Source organism: Scyliorhinus torazame, chromosome 9 (genome assembly GCF_047496885.1).
Source record: "Scyliorhinus torazame isolate Kashiwa2021f chromosome 9, sScyTor2.1, whole genome shotgun sequence".
Lineage (NCBI taxonomy): Eukaryota > Metazoa > Chordata > Chondrichthyes > Carcharhiniformes > Scyliorhinidae > Scyliorhinus > Scyliorhinus torazame.
Window position 1 is genome coordinate 258,892,628 of NC_092715.1, and position 19,730 is coordinate 258,912,357.

Genomic DNA, 19,730 nt, shown 5'->3' on the forward strand with positions numbered 1-19,730 from the left:
GAGACTGAGAGGGGGAGCGAGACTGAGAGGGGGAGCGAGACTGAGAGGGGGAGCGAGACTGAGAGGGGGAGCGAGACTGAGAGGGGGAGCGAGACTGAGAGGGGGAGCGAGACTGAGAGGGGGAGCGAGACTGAGAGGGGGAGCGAGACTGAGAGGGGGAGCGAGACTGAGAGGGGGAGCGAGACTGAGAGGGGGAGCGAGACAGAGAGGGGGAGCGAGACAGAGAGGGGGAGCGAGACAGAGAGGGGGAGCGAGACAGAGAGGGGGAGCGAGACAGAGAGGGGGAGCGAGACAGAGAGGGGGAGCGAGACAGAGAGGGGGAGCGAGACAGAGAGGGGGAGCGAGACAGAAGTGTGCGCAAGACAGAGTTAAAGTTACAGCACAAAAATCATGTTTTGCTGTTTTCAAAGGCTGGCAGTGCTGTCAGCACAACATGGTGCTCCACATTTATAGAAGCTCCATTCTGATAATGTACAGTGACAATATAGCCATTTGTTCCATACAGCCCTGACTATTGTAACCTAATGTAAGCGCGATATCATTCTCCAAACCCATCCCTATCATTTCCACTACTCCTCAAACTGAACCTATTTTTGAGATAAGAAATTAGACATCCAGACTGAGCTCGCTTGCTGGTCAGTGGGAACCTTCAGGAATGAATTGAGAGCATCATACAAGAAAAGCAACAGCAGAATGTGAATTCATATTGGCTGGAGTGCTATTTTGACAACAATATACACTAAAAAACAAAATGCTACTGAACCAATAGATGGCTAATATTTGTATAAGACTGCAGGAATATTTCTCCTTCCCTTTGTCCATTGAGGCGTGTAAGCTCGGGTGTGATTCTATGAATGAGCCGTCAGTATTTATTCAATAAATGGGAGGAGGCAGGGGGAAAAACAATCAGATAAGAATCGTACTCCAGCCTCATCCTGTCCCCACTCGAGGCAGCCTGTTTAGCGGTGGTTTGCTGGATTCAGACAAGGGACAGCAACCCTGAAAGGTTCCCCCCTACCAAACGATGTTCAAGCCAAAGGTACACTCATCAATGCTAATTTAAGCAAAGTTTTGCTCAGTAGCAGAGTGCGGGAGGCAGGGACTTTGCACACAGCAGAATGTCATGTTTATTCTGCCATGATTCCATGCAGCGGAATACAAAAATAAAGTCCTATCCCATAGAAACAACAGCATTTCTTCCACCGGTTTATAATGATGATGGCTGCACCGTGCCAGATATATGTACATTCTTTCTCGGCACGTGAACCTTATTTGCTTTCATCCCTCATTGCCCTCGAGAACAAGGTGGAGACGAGCTGCCTTCTTGTACCTGCTGCAGTCCATGCTGTATAGGTACACCCACAGTGCTGTTAGTGAGGGAGTCCCCAGATTTTGACCCAGTGACAGCGAAGGAACAGCGATGTAGCCCCAATTCAATGGGAATCAGGGGTTTGGAAGGTGCATCCGAAGGAACCTTGGCGAGTTGTTGAGGTGGATCTTGTAGGTTATACACACTGCTGCCATTGTGCATCAGTGGTGGGGGGAGTGAACGTTTAAGGTGGTTGGCGGGGTGCCAATCAAAGCGGGCTGCTTTTTCTTTGATTGTGTCGAGCTTCGAGCGTTGTTGGAACCATACTGGCCTCAGTACGTGGAGAGCATTCCATCACCCTCCTGACTTGTGCCTTGTCAATGGCGGACAGACTTTGGGGATCATGCAGTGAATTCCCAGTCTCTGGCTTGTGTAGACTATATGAAAATGCGCAATCTCTTCAATTACTTTTGTTCATTCATTTCAGTAATTGATTTGTTCAGTGTTTCTGCCAAATACTTTTGCACTCTTCTACCCTTCCACTCACAGCGGTGCTATTTAGTGCTGGCAGTTAATGCCACTATTAATGATCATGTACCTGGGCAGTGAAAGTCTTCACGAACATTCAAATTAATAACTAGAACATCTTTAAAATGTCAATCTTAATGCCAACAAAGAGCTGAAAATATGCTCAAATAGTAAGTGATTATTTCAAAGATGCTGGCAGTGAAACAAAAGATCAGGGTGCAATTCACTTACTGCTCATCCACTTACAGAGGGACAAAACTATTTGTTTCCAACCTCAATATGGTCTCTTTTAAATAAACTGAAATTAATCATTACCAAGAGTGGCAGAACGTCTTCTCAACACATTTGCGTAGCTCCATGTTACTGAATACCTTCCCCAGCACAGCAGAAATGCTCGTGACAAAATAAGTGAGTTTGGAGGACCCGTTCCGGAGGTCACAAATTCATATTCCATGGATTTTCGGGTAGGACAGGAGGGAGGTCAGAGTGCAGCTGGAGAGGTACAATTTCAAAGACGTCTTCGAGGAGGATCGGGTATCCTAAAAACTTAACCCCACCCCGCCCCCCCCACACCACAAAAGAGCCGGACGGCTGATGGCTCAAATATTGCACAGCGTCCGAGGGACAGCAGACTCGTGAAACCTCATTGTTTTGCCAATTGCACAAGTTCAACCAAGCAGCTATTTTCACTTCTGCAGCCAATTGTTGCGTGAGCCAGCGACACATCAGTGATCTGTTCAACTCCGGCAGCTGGTGAGATAGGGTGCTCGGCAAAGGCAAGGGCAACCTTGAAAATCAAATTGAGGGAGAGCCCTAGAAAATCAATCCACAGATCACACAAAAAACCTGACACTCTCACATTTGGCACACAAGTCAGGAAGTTAAACAAAATACTCTTTTGACCTGGGTCTCCAAACTTCAAATGTTAGGATGTTTCTGACAATCAGAATACCATTTTATCTTCACCGGAACCACATGCAGTTTTACAGACAGCTTAAAGCTGAGCAAGTCTATCACCAATTACAAGTTTTAGCAACTTTACTTTTTTTTTTTTAATTCAATTTTTGAGATGTGGGCCAGCATTTATTTCCCATCCCTAACTGACCTCGAGAAAGTGGTGGTGAGCTGCCTTCTTGAACCGCTGCAGTCCATGGGTTGTAGGTACATCCACCGTGCTGTTTGGGAGGGGGTTGCAGGATTTTGACCCAGCGACAGTGAAGGAATAGCAAGTCATATTTGCAAGTCAGGGTGGTGAGTGACTTGGAGGGGAACCTCCAGGTGGTGGGGTTCCCAGGTATCTGCTGCCCATGTCCTTCTAGATGGTAGAGGTCGTGGGTTTGGAAGGTGTTGCCCAAAGAACCTTGGTGAGTTCTTGCAATGTGTTTTGCAGATGGTAAACATCTATTGGGTGCCAATCAAGCGGGCTACTTTGTCCTGGGCTAAGGGCAGCACGGTGGCGCAGTGGGTTAAGCCCTGTTGCCTCACAGCGCCAAGGTCCCAGGTTCGATCCCGGCTCTGGGTCACTGTCCGTGTGGAGTTTGTGCATTTGTCCCGTGTTTGCGTGGGTTTCGCCCCCACAACCCAAAGATGTGCAGGGTAGGTGGATTGAACACGCAAAATTGCCCCTTAATTGGGAAAAATTAATTGGGTACACTAAATTTATATTATGGGCAGCACGGTAGCATTGTGGATAGCATAATTGCTTCACAGCTCCAGGGTCCCAGGTTCGATTCCGGTTTGGATCACTGTCTGTGCGGAGTCTGCACATCCTCCCAGTGTGTGCGTGGGTTTCCTCCGGGTGCTCCGGTTTCCTCCCAAGGTCCAAAGATGCGCGATTGACAAAGATTGGCCATGATAAATTGCCCTTAATGTCCAAAGTTGCCCTTAGTGTTGGGTGGGGTTACTGGGTTATGGGGATAGGGTGGAGGTGTTGACCTTGGATAAGGTGCTCTTTACAAGAGCCGGTGCAGACTCGATGGGCCGAATGGCCTCCTTCTGCACTGTAAATTCTATGAAAATTCTATGAAATTCTATGTTGAACTTCTTGATTGTTGGAGCTGGACTCATCCAGGCAAGTGGAGAGCATTCTAGCACACTTGTACCTTGTAAGTGGTGGGCAGGCTTGGGGATGGGAAGGGGTTGAGCACCTTTAACAGAGAACGAAGTCCCAGGGAGCATCAAGAAAAATAAGGTGGGGGTGAGCAAAAGCTCACTTAAAATGGGTTTTACAGTGGATCTTTCAACGGTGGAGGGGCAGGATGCATTACAGGGGGGAAAATCAGACGAGCAAAGTGTCACTCCTCGGGATGTTCAGCCCAGTAATCCTGAAATGTTTGTAACCTCTTACCAATGCTGACAGTTCCAATTATAACCCTATCAGATTGCCAAATCAACAAAGTACATATCTACTGAAAATAAATTCAAATTCTCCCTCCTCAAGGGAGCAAGCATAACTGATAAAAGCAACAACCATTTAATGGCCTTAATTCAAATAGGTGCATTCCTGTTTGGTAATCTACTTGGGGAGGCAAAATCTAAAGCTGCTTTAACACTGGGTGCTACACGCACAAGCTGAAGGTTCAGGTTAGAAATTGCATGCAAATTATTCTCTTAGTTTGTAGATGTTATTTTGGTTAATAACCTTAGTGGTTTGTCCCTTCTCTCTATATTTAGGTGATATTTTGCATAAAGATCACTTAAGTATCCAATTTGACTAGAGTTTGGTTCTAACTGTCTCACCCTCCTGCCTGATCTTGTTGCCAAACGCTTTTAAGTTCCACACACACACAAACCGCCTATATTTTAGGTGCCTGATAATGTTGTGTTAAACTTATGAAGGACTTTGCTTAGACCACACTTACAATTGCTATGCACAGTTCGAGTCTCCATTTCACAAAAATTATACAGAAGCACTGGAGTAATTGCAAAAAGAGTTAGAAGGTTTTTACCAAAACCGAGGGGGTAAACCCATCAGTCAGGATAAATGGTGCCCGCTTCCCTAGCCCTGGAGGTCCTCACACCCAAAGATCTGAATTCAAAGCTGGAATATCCCACAGATTATGCCAATGTTTGGCACGCCATCAACAGAAGAGGAGCACGGTGCAAAAGAACTCCGCTCCAGAGAGAAGACATTGTTAGAAGCCAGGCCAGCCCCCATACGAATGCAACAGTTTGCCAGCTACATCTGTGATCAGTTAAGCATCAGTCAAATGAGGCCGAGATACCAGGCCCCACATCTCACCCAAGGTGTAAAACAATTATATTTAACTGCAACCTAAAGTCATCTTTTCTGTATTTACAATGTACATTTTTTAGTGTGTTGATTTTGGATGCGCCAAAATAGAAATGGCATCATACGAGATTGCATTACCTGACCAAAGTGGCTTTGAATTGATTAGCCTGTTATTCAACCCCTTTCGCATAAGAGTGCAATGGGAGGCACACCGCTCCTGTTGTTGTTATACAAAACAAGTATTCATAAGGAGGAAGAAACTCTTCGTTTATTAAATGGGCAGAATTGTCCTTCAACCGAAACAAACTGTCTGAGAAAATTCCATGCAAAACAGAATTATGAAGGTGATTTGACTAATTTGGGAACAGACTCAAGAGTTCACTGTTGTGTCTTTTATAAAATTTCATTCCCGAGACATTACGCACTCAAATAAGCAAAAATCTTCCATTTTCATCCCAACCCCGCCCGATCTATAAAGTTGATTTAAGATTGGTACAGCTATTTTTACCATTTTATCATTAGCTTCAAATAACTATCCTGAAGAGTGTTTCAAAATGATTTATCGACTCATACAAGGATATGAATTCAATCAGCTTTGCTGTTCCAGTAAATATTGAGCTACACATGGAAGCAACATGTTTTGTCTGGGCTTTAGAAGAAAATTCAAGCTGGTCTCCAGTTCAACATCATGTACTTCCATTGAATTTGAAATCAACACACTTGAAAATTAGATGTTCAAAAAACTTCAGCCCAAATTACCCTTCGCAGCGCACTCATAGTTACAGGAACTTGCGTTGCTGCAGGACCAAAGTTCAAACAGTGCGACAGAAAGTTGAGTTTTAGACCTTCTTACCGGTTGCTGATGATTGTGCACTGGCATCTTTAGCCAGAGATTGGGACACACTCGACTGCTGCTGACTGGAGCTGACTTCAGGTTCGGCACTGATGGATGGGGACAGGGAGACCTCGCTGGAAGCCCCGGTCTTTACCGTCTGTGCCCCCGTGTCTTCAGAAGCGTTCTGTTCCTCTTGGCCAGGAAGTTGGAGGGCTGACAGGGGGATATTGATCTGCTGGTTTCCTCCCGACGTGCTGACCGGCATCTGAAGGACTAATTTCTGCCCGGCCCCTTGGCCTCCGTTCGATTTCTTCTGTGAAGCCGCGCAACTCCGCCCAGATTTTGTGCCCGCTGTCCGAGAGGAAGCTGGTGGAACGACAGAGACACCCTGCGAGTCGGTCTTCTCCGGCCCGTGGCTGGCAGGAAGGAGGGCTGAAGGTTTGCTCGGTCCCAAATAGGAAGCAGGGCCAGACTTTGAGCCGGACCTCAATGTGCCATCGTTGTCCACAGTGATTTCTGCGTTTGTCACAATGTAATAGTCTTCAGGACCCTCTTGCTTGATCTTCTTAACGATAACCTCATTGCTGTTCTCGTTAGCAAGGTGGCTTGGCGAATCTGGCAAAAGCGATGGACCTGCTTCCCGCCGTTTCAGCGAGTTATTTTGTAGCCGAGAATCATAATCACTATCTTCATCGGTCACCGAAGACTCGCACGCCATATGAAACAAATCGCCTTCATCATCATACTCCTCCACAATCTCATCAACCTCAGAATGTTCACTGTAGGAAAAGTCACAGGAATCCCTATTCCTGGAACACTCGGCCTTTTCTGTTGAGGACCTGTTAAGATATTTCTCTGCTGGGCGTTGCTGCATCTCTGATGACATTGCGATGATGCTGGGGCTATCAGAATTAAAGCTCCTGCTGTCCTGAAAGCACACTCTGTCCTGGGAACCTGACCGGCAAGTAACAGCCAGCGGCCAGTGGTAAGCGTGGCCAGCGCCACAACCCCACATTGCGGTGAGATTTCCATGGGCCCCTTCAGTCAACAAGTGCTTCAGATTTGGAATGAGGCTGCATATGGTTCCATGACTGTGAGCCCAACTGACCAGTTTGGACAGGTTTTCTGAAGACGTGTGAAGACAGTCTTCCATCTTGTTGGACTCTTACTTGTCAGTGGTTAGTATCCTGATAGAAAAACAAAGGAAAGAGGCATCAGATTGGTCTGTTGTTGTTGCACACTTAATATGACCCAAAGTGCACACAAACCGACTGCATCAAACCTGTTTCTAGGTCCATGTCAAAATAAGACTCAATTTAATAACTAATTATTTAACCATCAATAGTTAATATTGATTCAAAAGGCTGGTTTAGCTCACTGGGCTAAATCGCTGGCTTTGAAAGCAGACCAAGGCAGGCCAGCAGCATGGTTCAATTCCCGTACTAGCCTCCCCGAACAGGCGCCGGAATGTGGCGACTAAGGGCTCTTCACAGTAACTTAATTGAAGCCTACTTGTGACAATAAGCGATTTTCATTTCATTTCAAATTAGACAGATCTCCAGATTTGGGCACAAACGTAGAATGGGGAAATCACATTATTGGCAGAATTCTTTCTCCAACATCGCTGTGACCCTCGTGCATATTCCACACTACAGCGTAATTTGATTTAATGCACCAAAATTAAATCTTAATTTTCCAGCCACTCAAGATCGCACTCCTGTTCTGTGGCTCAAGGCTGTTTTTCACTGAAGACTGTGGCTCTCTCATGTCCGTCAAGAGGCAACAATGATCATGGGATTCCATTTCAGCTAATTACATTTGAGATTCCGATCTGCGAACTGGTCACAAAACGAGATAAGCTCCTTTTAGCTCAGTGCTTCCTGCTGCAGATCGGGTTTGCTGAGAAAGGACACCGGAGTGTTCTGCTCAAGATCAAGTCCGATCCATGGGGCTACTCTCAGCCATCCTTTTCTAAAGGCATTAACCTCCGGGCGGAATATTCTCTGAAGGAAACGAAAACTGAAAAACACATGATCTTTTGAAAAACAATTGTGCCCAAGCACTTTGGGACATCTGTAAAGGGACTATACAAAAGCAAGACCTTCACATATTACACAATGAACACCACAAATGGGTCACGTGGAATGGAAGGAATGAGTGATTAATAAGTTAAATTCATTAATTCTTTAAGGCCAATCATTCAATATAAAACACTTGAAAGTATAGTGACTGTAACACTTAGTAACTCAAGGTCAATCTTTTAGGGATTGACAAAAAAAATACTGACGCATTCTACCCATGTTAGAAAAATAGTCAAGACACGTGCGGTGTCTAAGGATAAAGAAATACAGGCTAGACCCCAGTTAATGCTGTGAGCCTCTTGATTTCCATACCTGCCCTTGCACTAATTCCTTCCTATTCATTATCGTACATATAAACCGGGTTTTGTCAAAAAAACGGCAGACTAGTGAAAATTTAATCGCAACACCCTTCTTTAAAAAACCCACGCTACCTTCTTTCATGCTATGCATTGTTCCATTACCTTACAACGTACGAGACAATAAGCTGTGCATTTGCTGGGTGGCACTGATTAAGAAGAATCTGTAATAAACAAAAGGGAGGGGATTTATGGTCCGGCAGCATCTGTGGATAGACAAACGGGGTTTATCTTTCAGGTCGATGCCCTTTCATCAGAACTGGGAAAAGATGGGAATGTAATAGGTTCTAAGGAGGTCGAATGGGGGAAGTGTGGAAAAGTAACAAAAAGGGCAGGTCTGAAATAGGGCAGGACATTAAACGACAAAGTTGGAGGTGCAGAGTGAAAGGGAGTGGTAATGGGACAAGTAAAGAAACACATGATGCCGGCAGGGGAGGTGTGAATGGTTGAATATTAGACAGCAGCCACCCAAAAGCAACATTAAGAGAAAAACAAGACCAAAACACGCAAAGAAAAGAGAACAAAATTTAGAGTACCCAATTCATTTTTACCAATTAAGGGGAAATTTAGCATGGCCAATCCACCTAGCCTGCACATCTTGAGAGTCGTGGGGGCGAAACCCACGCAAACACGGTGAGACTGTGCAAACGGACAGTGGCCCGGAGCCAGGATCGAACCTGGGACCTGAGGCAGCAGTGCTAACTATTGCACCACCATGCTGCCCGCTTAGACCTCCATAATATTAATAATAATAATAATCTTTATCATCACAAGTAGGCTTACATTAACACCGCAATGAAGTTACTGTGAAAAGCCTCCAGTCACCACACTCCGGCTCCCGTTCGGGTACACTGAGGGAGAATTCAGAATGTCGAAATTACCTAACAGCACGTCTTTCGGGGCTTGTGGGAGGAAACCGGAGCACCCGGTGGAAAATCACGCAGACACGGGGAGAACATGCAGACTCCGCACAGACAGTGCCCCAAGCCGGGAATCGAACCTGGGACCTTGGCACTGTGAAGCAACCACTATGCTACCGTGCCATATTGCTGAATGTCGCTACACAAACAGCAGTCTTCAAGTTGTGTGGGACTGATATTTAAATTAAATAGAAACAAGACATTGATGTTCTTTCTGCTCTTTTATAAAGATGTTTCCATCACCTTACTATTTGCACAACTACAGCATATTCTGTACAATCACAACATTCAACAATGAAAAAAAACCACAGGAATAAAGTATGCAATAAATTTAAATTTCCCTCACATCTTCCTGGAGTGCAAGAATATCCAATCTAAACTATTCTTTTTCATGATAGGTTACAATCCGAGACACAGAAATTGCAAAGTGATCATTTAATGTTCACTCAAAAAAAAATGTTCCCTTCACCGGTGTCGCTACGAGGGAATGACCTCTTTCCATCAAGTGACAGCACGATAGGAACAGAAGTGGTCATTGAGCCCTGCAAGCACAGCACACCATCCAATTCGTCCATGGCTGGTCCATATCTAACGCCATTTACCCGTCATGGTTCCATGCCTGCTAACTCCTTCACATAACAAAACAAATCTGCCAATCGCAGTTTTAAAATGTTCAACTAACCCCCAGCCTCAGCAGTGTTGTTTCTGCGGACGGTTCTAGTTTTCCTTTGAGTGAAGAAGTTCTTCCTGACATCTCCTCTGAATGGCCCAGCTCGAATGTTAAGCTTCTGCCCCCTTTTTCTGGACACCTCCCAGCAGAGGGAAATGGGTAGTCTCCCTCGGCCCTATCAAATCCTTTCATCGTCTTGAACAACTCAATTACCTCACCCGATAGTCTTCCAGGCTCAAGGGAATGGGCGTCTAGGCTGGTACCCTGCAGCTATCAATTTATGTTATTTATTTTGTTGGTCTAGTCATCCAATAACTTGCTTCTACATGGCATCCAACAATTCACAGTAGCGTCATCAAACAAAATGGGACATGGAGCCACGCAAGGGGATGGACAGGTTACCAAAAGCTTGAACAAAGAGCTGGGTTTAATATAAATCTTTCATGGGAGGTGGGAGTTGCTGACATCGGCAGCATTTGCTACCCATCCCGATTTGACCTCAAATTCAGTGGCTAGTTAGACCATTTCAGAAGAGTAGTTATGGGTCAACCACAATGCTTTAGTTCTGGAGTTGCATGTAGGCCACACACTTTCCTACAGACCAGATAAGGATGCCAGATTTCCCTCCCCAAAGGAAATTACAGATCCAGGTGGGTTTTTACAATAACAGATGATGGTTTCACCATTTCGAAGACTAATTTTCAATTTAAATTCCACCAGCTTCCATGGTGGGATTTGAAGCCTGGGCCTTCCTTTGGATTACTAATCCAGTGACATTACCACAACGCTATTGCGTCCAATTTTACTATTTTTAAACTAGGTTTTAAACTGCGCTTTAAAAGAGAATAAACAAAGTCAGTAAAGAATCAAGAGGAATGGGGCATTATCTCACACCATGCTCTCCCCCCCACAACCCTGATTCAAAACTTGGAAACAACTCACTCAGTTGTGCCAAACGAATTCAGCTGCCAAGTGGTCTTTGGTTCAAACAGCCACTGAACTTGAGGCAGGTATAACTGGAAGTGGTTGAGGGTTAGAGGAACTGAGAGTACACGCAGTGGAAGCATTTGCTGAAATAGGACGGGCAAGGCGATACAAACATTATAGCAGTGTTCTCACTCACCAATCACAAAACTGACAACTACAACTCGCATTTATCTCGTCTATTTAATGGGGCACAACATGGGGCAGCACGGTGGCACAGTGGGTTAGCCCTGCTGCCTCACGGCGCCGAGGTCCCAAGTTCGATCCCGGCTTTGGGTCACTGTCCGTGTGGAGTTTGCACATTCTCCCCATGTTTGCGTGGGTCTTGCCCCCACAACCCAAAGATGCGCGGGGTAGGTGAACAGGCCACGCTACATTTCCCCTTAATTGAAAAAAAATGATGTGGAGATGCCGGCGTTGGACTGGGGTGAGCACAGTACGAAGTCTTACAACAAACCTGTTGGACTTTAACCTGGTGTTGTAAGACTTCGTAATTGGAAAAAAATGAATTGGGTACGCTAAATTTATTTTTTTTTTTTTTTTAAATGGAGCACAACATTCAGAGATGCTCCAGTGGAGCACAGGAAATCTGACACTGACCCATACATGAAGATGTTGGGGCAGGCAATCAAAAGTCAGGTCGTGGCGGGCAGCATAGTAGTTAGCACTGGGACTACGGTGCTGAGGACGCGGGTTTGAATCCCGGCCCCGGGTCACTGTCCATGTGGAGTTTGCACATTTTTTCCGCGTCTGTGTGGGTTTCACCCCCACAACCCAAAGATGTGCAGGCTAGGTGGATTGGCCGCGCTAAATTGCCCCTTAATTAGAAAAAATGAATTGGGTACTCTAAATTTAGAAAAAGAAAGTCAGGTTGTGGCTTGAGTTTTAGCGCCTTGCTTATATATGGTAGAGGGGCTGAGAGGGAATTCCTGGGTTCCAGGCCTGAACAGCTGTAGGGGCTGCTACCCACAGTGATTCAAATCCGGATGTACAAAAGGCCCCGAATTGGAGCAGTGCACCGCTCTGAATTGAAACGTGAATGCTGACTTTCTCTCCACAGATGCTGCCAGACTTGCTGAGTTTTTCCAGAATGTTCTGCTTTTATCTCAAAATGGTTGTCGGAATGGGGAAGATTAGAGAGGCAGGCAAGGGAACAAGATAAGGGCAAGACTAAATTCCTCCGGCCCACCTCCCTCAAATACTGAATGTCCACAACATCGACTTCCAGATTATTGCTTTTACAAATGTTTGCCCGCTGATCTCACAATTCCTTCCAACCAATGTGCAGTTTCAAGTATTGTCGCACGAACAAGCTTCATTCAGCTCACAAGTCGAAATCCAAGGACCTCAGGTTTGCTTGCCTTCATTTTTAAATGAATCAACAATCCAGCAGTCAATGGGCATCAGCTCACGTGAGGAACTCACTCAGAACTGACATTCGGCACAGGGATCCTTCACGTGGAAAGGATAAATAGCAAAACGTACCCACCTACCACTAGTTTTACCAAAAGCTTCTGCTTTCAACAGTCGGCCCTGTGAAGGTTTGGAGTGAATATTAATCAGTGGTCAGAATGATTTACAGCACTATCCTAACCACTGATGCAGATCCTCAAGTTAAAATTCAGTCAGAGTCCACCACACTCTGGCATTGCGACAACACTTCTTTTTAAAAAATGTTTGAGCATGTTCCAGAGTTTAATCAGCTCGGCGGCAGAAGGATCATAAGAAAGACACTGTCCTTTTTTCCTACTTTACGCAAAAGTGGGCTGCATTAGAACTCTGGTGGGTGTCTCATTGGGTTTTCAGTCGAAGAATGTCGCTTTGCTTAATCGTTCTGAACACATGCATCTACAGCAACCCGTTCCGAAGTAGAAAGCTCGCTTCAATTAAGTACACACTGAAACCCATGCAAAGTCTCACTGAGAGTGCATTCAGCGCACTCCACAACTTGTATCTCCTGACTGCCAACCGCTTGGGTACGAGGGTTATTTTCCTGGAAAAAATGTTTGACCTCCGGATCTTTGTTCCCAGAGCGGAGAACCGGCAAACCTTAAAATCTATCTGGGTGTTTCAGTCGACTCCCAAGTAAACATGCAGCTGATATCATCGCAGAATGCTAAGCTTCCTCTCCTCACCCCACAAAAGACTCCCAGTTATCTTATTTGTAATGTTCAGCAAGAGTAAATACATTTCCCCGGCTGTCACGCTTTAGCCACAGCCAGCAGCACGTTTTAAAAGTCCAACCAGCTCCGAGCAAAGGTGTCATTTTTAAAATTTGGGTCTCAGTAAGATTAAATTGCCAAATGAGCAAGTAAGAATGAGCCAGTAAATAGTCACAGCCGAGGAATTTGCAGCTGATAATCATTGGCTGGCCGTTTAATAGCAATCCCCAGTGCAAGCATTAAGTGCCTGAACAAACGAGTTACACATTTATCAGAATTCAACTCCAGTAACTAAAATCCTCAAGCAAACAGTGAAACATTTATGACCACAGGCATTGCTTAGAAGCACAACTAGGTCATGTCACAAAACTTGTGGGTGGGAATGGGGGAAGCCTTGACACAGTTGCAAAAGGAAAGCACTCCAGGCAATTCCTGCTTTATAAATCCAGATAGATCTGTGGCAAAACTTGCCCAGTGGAATGTTTTTTTTAAAAATAATTTTTATTGAGGTTTTCACAAAATATAAACAACAATGAAAAAGCATAGAGAGGTACCTGGAGGCCAACAACGAAATCGGCCTGTAAGACCCACACTGCAGTGGATCCTTGTCCCTCTTCAGGATCAAGGAGATCAGTGCCCGGGACATCGTCGGGGGCAAAGCCCCCCCCTCCCTTGCCTCATTGAAGGTCCTAACTAGCAACGGGCCCAACAGGTCCACATATTTCTTGTAGAATTCAACCGGGAAATCGTCCGGCAACGGTACCTTCCCCGCCTGCATGCTCCCTATCCCTTTGGCCAACTCCTCCAGCCTAATCGGGGCCCCCAATGCCGCCACCTGACCCTCCTCCACCTTCGGGAACTTCAGTTGGTCCAGATAGCGGCCCATCCCTCCCTCCTCCAGTGGGGACTCGGACAGTTCCTCATAAAAGTCGCTGAAGACCCCATTGATGCCAACCCCACTCCGCACCACACTCCCTCCCCTGTCCTTAACTCCCCCGATCTCCCTAGCTGCGTCCCGCTTCCGAAGCTGATGCGCCAGCATCCGACTTGCCTTTTCCCCATACTCATAAATCGCCCCCCGTGCCTTCCTCCACTGCGCCACCGCCTTCCTGGTGGTCAACAGGTCGAAATCGGCCTGGAGGCTACGCCTCTCCCTCAACAGTCCCTCCTCAGGCACCTCCGCATACCTCCTGTCTACCCTCACCATCTCCCCCACCAGCCTCTCCCTCTCCCCTCTCCTTGTGAGCCCTAATGGAGATCAGCTCTCCCCTAACCACCGCCTTCAGCGCCTCCCATACCATCCCCACTCGGACCTCTCCGTTATCGTTGGCCTCCAGGTATCTCTCTATGCTTCCTCGGACCCGCTCACTCACCTCCTCGTCTGCCAACAGCCCCACCTCCAAGCGCCACAACGGGCGCTGGTCCCTCTCCTCCCCCAGCTCTAGGTCTACCCAATGCAGGGCGTGACCGAAATGGCTATTGCCGAGTACGCGGTATCCTCTACTCTCGTTACTCAGCGCCCTACTCATAATAGAAAAGACGATCCGGGAATAAGCCCTATGAACATGCGAGAAGAATGAAATTCCCTAGCCCCCGGCCTTGAAAATCTCCAAGGGTCCACCCCTCCCATCTGGTCCATAAACCCCCTCAGCACTTTAGCCGCCGCCGACTTCCTACCCGTCCTAGACCTGGAGCGATCCAGTGCCAGATCCAACACCGTGTTAAAGTCCCTCCCCCATTATCAGGCCCCCACTTCCAAGTCCGGGATCCGACCCAACATGCGCCGCATAAAACCTGCATCGTCCCAGTTTGGGGCATACATGTTGACCAGCACCACCCTCTCCCCTTGCAGCTTACCACTTACCATTACATACCTGCCGCCATTGTCTGTCACAATACTCGACGCCTCAAACGACACCCTCTTTCCCACCAAGATCGCCACCCCCCGATTTTTGGCATCCAGCCCCGAATGAAACACTTGACCTACCCACCCCTTCCTCAATCTTACCTGGTCTGCCACCTTCAGGTGTGTCTCCTGGAGCATTACCACATCCGCCTTCAGCCCCTTCAGGTGCGCGAACACCTGGGCCCGCTTGACCGGCCCGTTCAGCCCCCTTACGTTCCAGGTTATCAGCCGGATCAGGGGGCCACCCGCCCCCCTCCCCCGCCGACTAGCCATAACCCCTCCTCAGCCCAGCCACGCGCCCGCACCCCACGGCCAACCCCCTCTACTCACTCCAGCTCCCCCTTGATCATACCAGCAGCAACCCGGTGCCCCCCCCCCCATATTGTCCAACCCTGATCGCTGAAAAATTTGCTGAGCTGATTTTAGGAATTAAATACCAGCTCAGTGGTTAGCATTGTTGCTTCACAGCATCAGGGTCATAGAGTCATAGAATTTACAGTGCAGAAGGGTCCCAGGTTCGATTCCCGGCTTGGGTCACTGTCTGTGCGGAGGGTCTGCACGTTCTCCCAGTGTCTGCTTGGGATTCCTCCGGGTGCTCCGGTTTCCTCCCACAAGTCCAGAAAGACGTGCTGTCTGGTGAATTGGACGTTCTGAATCCTACCTCAGTGTACCCGAACAGGCGCCGGAATGTGGCGACTCAGGGCTTTTCACAGTAACTTCATTGCAGTGTTAATGTAAGCCTACTTGTGACAATAATGATTATTAAATTAAATAGACAACCAATGTATAATGATTGAATAAATTGGTAGAAATATATAGCCAATTGTGTGGTCAGCAGCAGTGTAATGGATTGCATGCTGAATGGAAACTGTCTCATTCGGATTACACTTTCCCAGTTAATGTTTCAGTGCTCAGTGTCAAAATCAGGTTCGAGTTGCCTGCAGTCTAATAGAAAGAGTTGCATTTGTACAGAACTTTTCACAACCACCGGACAACTCAAAGTCCATTACAGCCAATCAGGTACTTTTGAAATGTAAAGTAGTCACCACTTTAATGTGGGAAACGTGGCAACCAAGCTGCCACAGCAAGACCCCACAAACAGCAATGTGATAACGGCCAGATAATCTGTTTTTGTGATGTTTGGTTGAGGAATAAATATTGTCCAGGACTTTGGGGATATGCTCCCCTGGCTCTTATTCAAAACAGTGTCCGGGGATCTTTTCCATTCACCCGAGCAGGTAGATGGGCCTCGGTTTAAAGTCACCTCTGAAAGATGGTACCTCTGACAGTGCAGAACTCCCTCGGTGCTACACTGGATGTCACTCTTGATTTTTGTGGAGTGGGACTTGAACCTGGAACCTTGCTGTGGCTGGTAGGCAACAGCGTCACCAAGAGCTGTCCTAATACACGTACCTACTAATCTGATATCACCCGCTCATGGTTTTAAATTTCTCCAAGTTGAGCACTGCTGGGAAAAGAAGCCGTTATCATTCCAAACACACTCATCTTCTTTCTCTTGCCGTTCCCCACATGCCGTCAGCCCACCCAAGGAATATACTGGAGACCTTACTTGAGACTCTTATTGGAAACAAGAGCCAGGTCTTCCTCACACCAGCACAAGTTAAAAGTTTAAAGAACTCAAAAAAACTCGACAGGTGCATCAGTCAACACTTCTTACACAACTCACTATCAAGATCTCCAAAAGTGCATTATTACAGTATGAGTCAGTTTTTCTGGTTTTATGATATATTCCATACCAGGATAATTAGAAAAGCTGAGATATTCCAAAATGATATTGCGCTGTAATGTTCTATGTTCTAAGGCCGTATGTTGCTGCTAGATGTCAGAAATCTTTACGAGCATAAAGTTCATTATGATTAGTGATTTTTAGTTCAACTACACTGGAGTCAAACTGGTGTGAAATCTGGACTGAAACCCAATTGTAAAGGATCGGGATCGGAAATGTTTACCCAGCACTTGGCAAAGTTGGAAGGCCTCAAAGTGGACGGTAATAAAACTCCCCCCCCCCGCCCCAGTTCCACTGTTTGCTCCATTTCAGGACCACTGTAGGAAATATGACATTTCTCAGACAAACAGGTTCCAGACCCACAGCAATGTGGTTGACTCTGAAATGGCCTCGCAAGCCACTCAGTTGTATTCAACCGCGACAAAAACACAAAAAAGGAGTGAAACCGGACGGACCACCCGGCATCGACCCAGGCACCGGAAACGACAACGGCAAACCCAGCCCTGCCGACCTTGTAAAGTCCTCCTGACTAACATCTGGGGGCTTGTGCCAAAGTTGGGAGAGCTGTCTCACAGACCAGTCAAGCGTCAGCCTGATATCGTCATACTCACAGAATCATACCTTGCAGACAATGTCCCGGACACCGCTATCACCATTCCTGGGTATGTCCTGTCTCACCGGCAGGACAGACCCAGCAGAGCTGGCGGGTGGCACAGGGGTATACAGTCGGGAGGGGGTTGCCCTGGGAGTCCACAACATCGACTCTGGACCCCATGAAGTCTCATGACTTCAGGTTAAACATGGGTAAGGAAACCTCCTGCAGATACGTACCGGCCACCACCAGCTGATGTATCAGTATCCTCCATGTTGAACACCACTTGGAGGAAGCACTGAGGGTGGCAAGGGTGCAGAATATGCTCTGGGTGGGGGACTTCAATGCCCATCACCAAGAGTGGCTCGGTAATACCACCACAGACAAGCTGGCCGGGTCCTAAAGGACGGAGCTGTTAGACTGGGACTGCAGCAGGTGGGGAGGGGAAAAAAATATTTTTTTTAATTTAGAGTACCCAATTAATTTTTTCCAATTAAGGGGCAATTTAGCGTGGCCAATCCACCTACCCTGCACAACTTAGGGTTGTGGGGGCGAAACCCACGCAAACACGGGGAGAATGTGCAAACTCCACACGGACAGTGACCCAGAGCCAGGATCGAACCTGGGACCTCGGCGCTGTGAGGCAGCAGTGCTAACCACTGCGCCACCGTGCTGCCCCTGAGAAAAACATACTTGACCTCATCCTCACCAACCTGCCTGCTGCAGATGCATCTGTCCATGACAGTATCGGTAGAAGTGACCACCGTGGTCACTTGTGGAGCCAAAGGCCCGTCTTCACATTGAGGATACCCTCCATCGTGTTGTGTGGCATCAACTCTGGTTCAATGCAGAGTGCAGGAGAACATGCCAGGAGCAACATCAGGCACACAGAAAAATGAGGTGTCGACCTGGTGAAGCTACAACACAGGACTACATGTGTGCCACGTAGCATAAGCAGCAAGTAATAGACAGAGCTAAGTGATTCCACAACAAACGCATCAGATCTAAGCTCTGCAGTCCTCTTACATCCAGCCATGAATGGTGGTGGAGGCTCCACAAATATCCCCATCCTCAATGATAGAGGAGCCCAGCACACATGTGCAAAACACAAGGCTGAGACATTCGCAACAATCTTCAGCCAGAAGTGCCGAGTGGATGATCCATCTCGGTCTCCTCCAGATGTCCCCAGCATCACAGGTGTCAGTCTTCAGCCAATATGATTCACTCCAAGTGATATGAAGAAACAGCTGAAGGCACTGGATACTGCAAAGGCCATGCGCCCTGATAATATTCCAGCAATAATACTGAAGATTTATGCTCCAGAACTTGTCACACCCCGAGCCACGCTGTTCCAGTACAGCTACAACACTGGCATCTACCCGGCAATGTGGAAAATTGCCCAGATGTGTCCTGTACACAAAAAGCAGGACAAATCCAACCCAGCCAATTACCGCCCTATCAGTCTACTCTCCATCATCAGCAACAGTGCTATCAAGCGGCACTTACTCAGCAATAACCTGCTCACAGACGCTCAGTTTGGGTTCCGCCAGGGTCACTCAGTTCCTGACCTCATTCCCGCCTTGGTTCAAATATGGACAAAAGAGATGAATGCCAGAGGTGAGGTGAGAGTGACTGCCCTTGACATCAAGGCAGCGTTTGACCGAGTGTGGCATCAAGGATGCCCAGCTAAACTGTAGTCAATGGGAACCAGGGGGAAAACTCTCCGCTGGTTGGTGTTATACCTGGCACAAAGGAAGATGGTTTTGGTGGAGGTCAATCATCTCAGCTCCAGGACATCACTGCAGGAGTTCCTCAGGTTAGTGTCCCAGGCCCAACCATCTTCAGCTGCTTCATCAATGACCTCCCTTCAATCATAAGGTCAGAAGTGGGGGTGTTTGCGGCTGACTACACAATGTTCAGCACCATTCGCGATTCCTCAGATAATGAAGCAGTCCCTGTCCAAATGCAGCAAGACCTGGACAATATCCAGGCTTGGGCTGACAAGTGGCAAGTTACATTCGCGCCATACAAGTGCCAGGCAATGACCATCTCCAACAAGAGAGAATCTACCCATCGCCCCATGACATTCAATGGCATTACCATCACTGAATCCCCCACAATCAATATCCTGGGGTTACCATTGATCAGAAACTGAACTGGAACTGCCATATAAATACTGTGGCTACCAGGCCAGGTCAAACAAAGGCTAGGAATCCTACGGCGACCTCACCTCCTGACCCCCACAAAGCCTGTCTACCATCTACAAGGCACAAGTCAGGAGTGTAATGGAACAGTCTCCATTTGCCTGGATGAGTGCAAGAAGCTCAACAACATTCAGGACAAAGCATTGATTGCTCCCACTTTCACAAACCTTCAAACCCTCCAACACCAACGAACAGTAGCAGCCA

General features: G+C 47.2%; 1 protein-coding gene across 7 annotated transcripts in view; it reads right to left on the minus strand.

The window, feature by feature from the left end:
• Window positions 1-19,730, minus strand: part of LOC140429828 (uncharacterized protein KIAA1958) — a 239,297-nt gene that overhangs the window by 197,462 nt on the left and 22,105 nt on the right. For 6 of the 7 annotated variants that reach the window (XR_011949216.1, XM_072517303.1, XM_072517302.1 and 3 more), the window contains exon 2: window positions 5,923-7,091. Coding sequence is in view for 6 of the 7 variants with exons in the window: in XM_072517303.1 (XP_072373404.1) it covers window positions 5,923-7,057 (1,135 nt within the window). In the remaining variant the exon portion in view is untranslated. Of the gene's footprint in view, window positions 1-5,922; window positions 7,092-12,408; window positions 12,550-19,730 lie in introns of those variants that run through there. The other variant, XM_072517298.1, reaches the window with a different exon arrangement.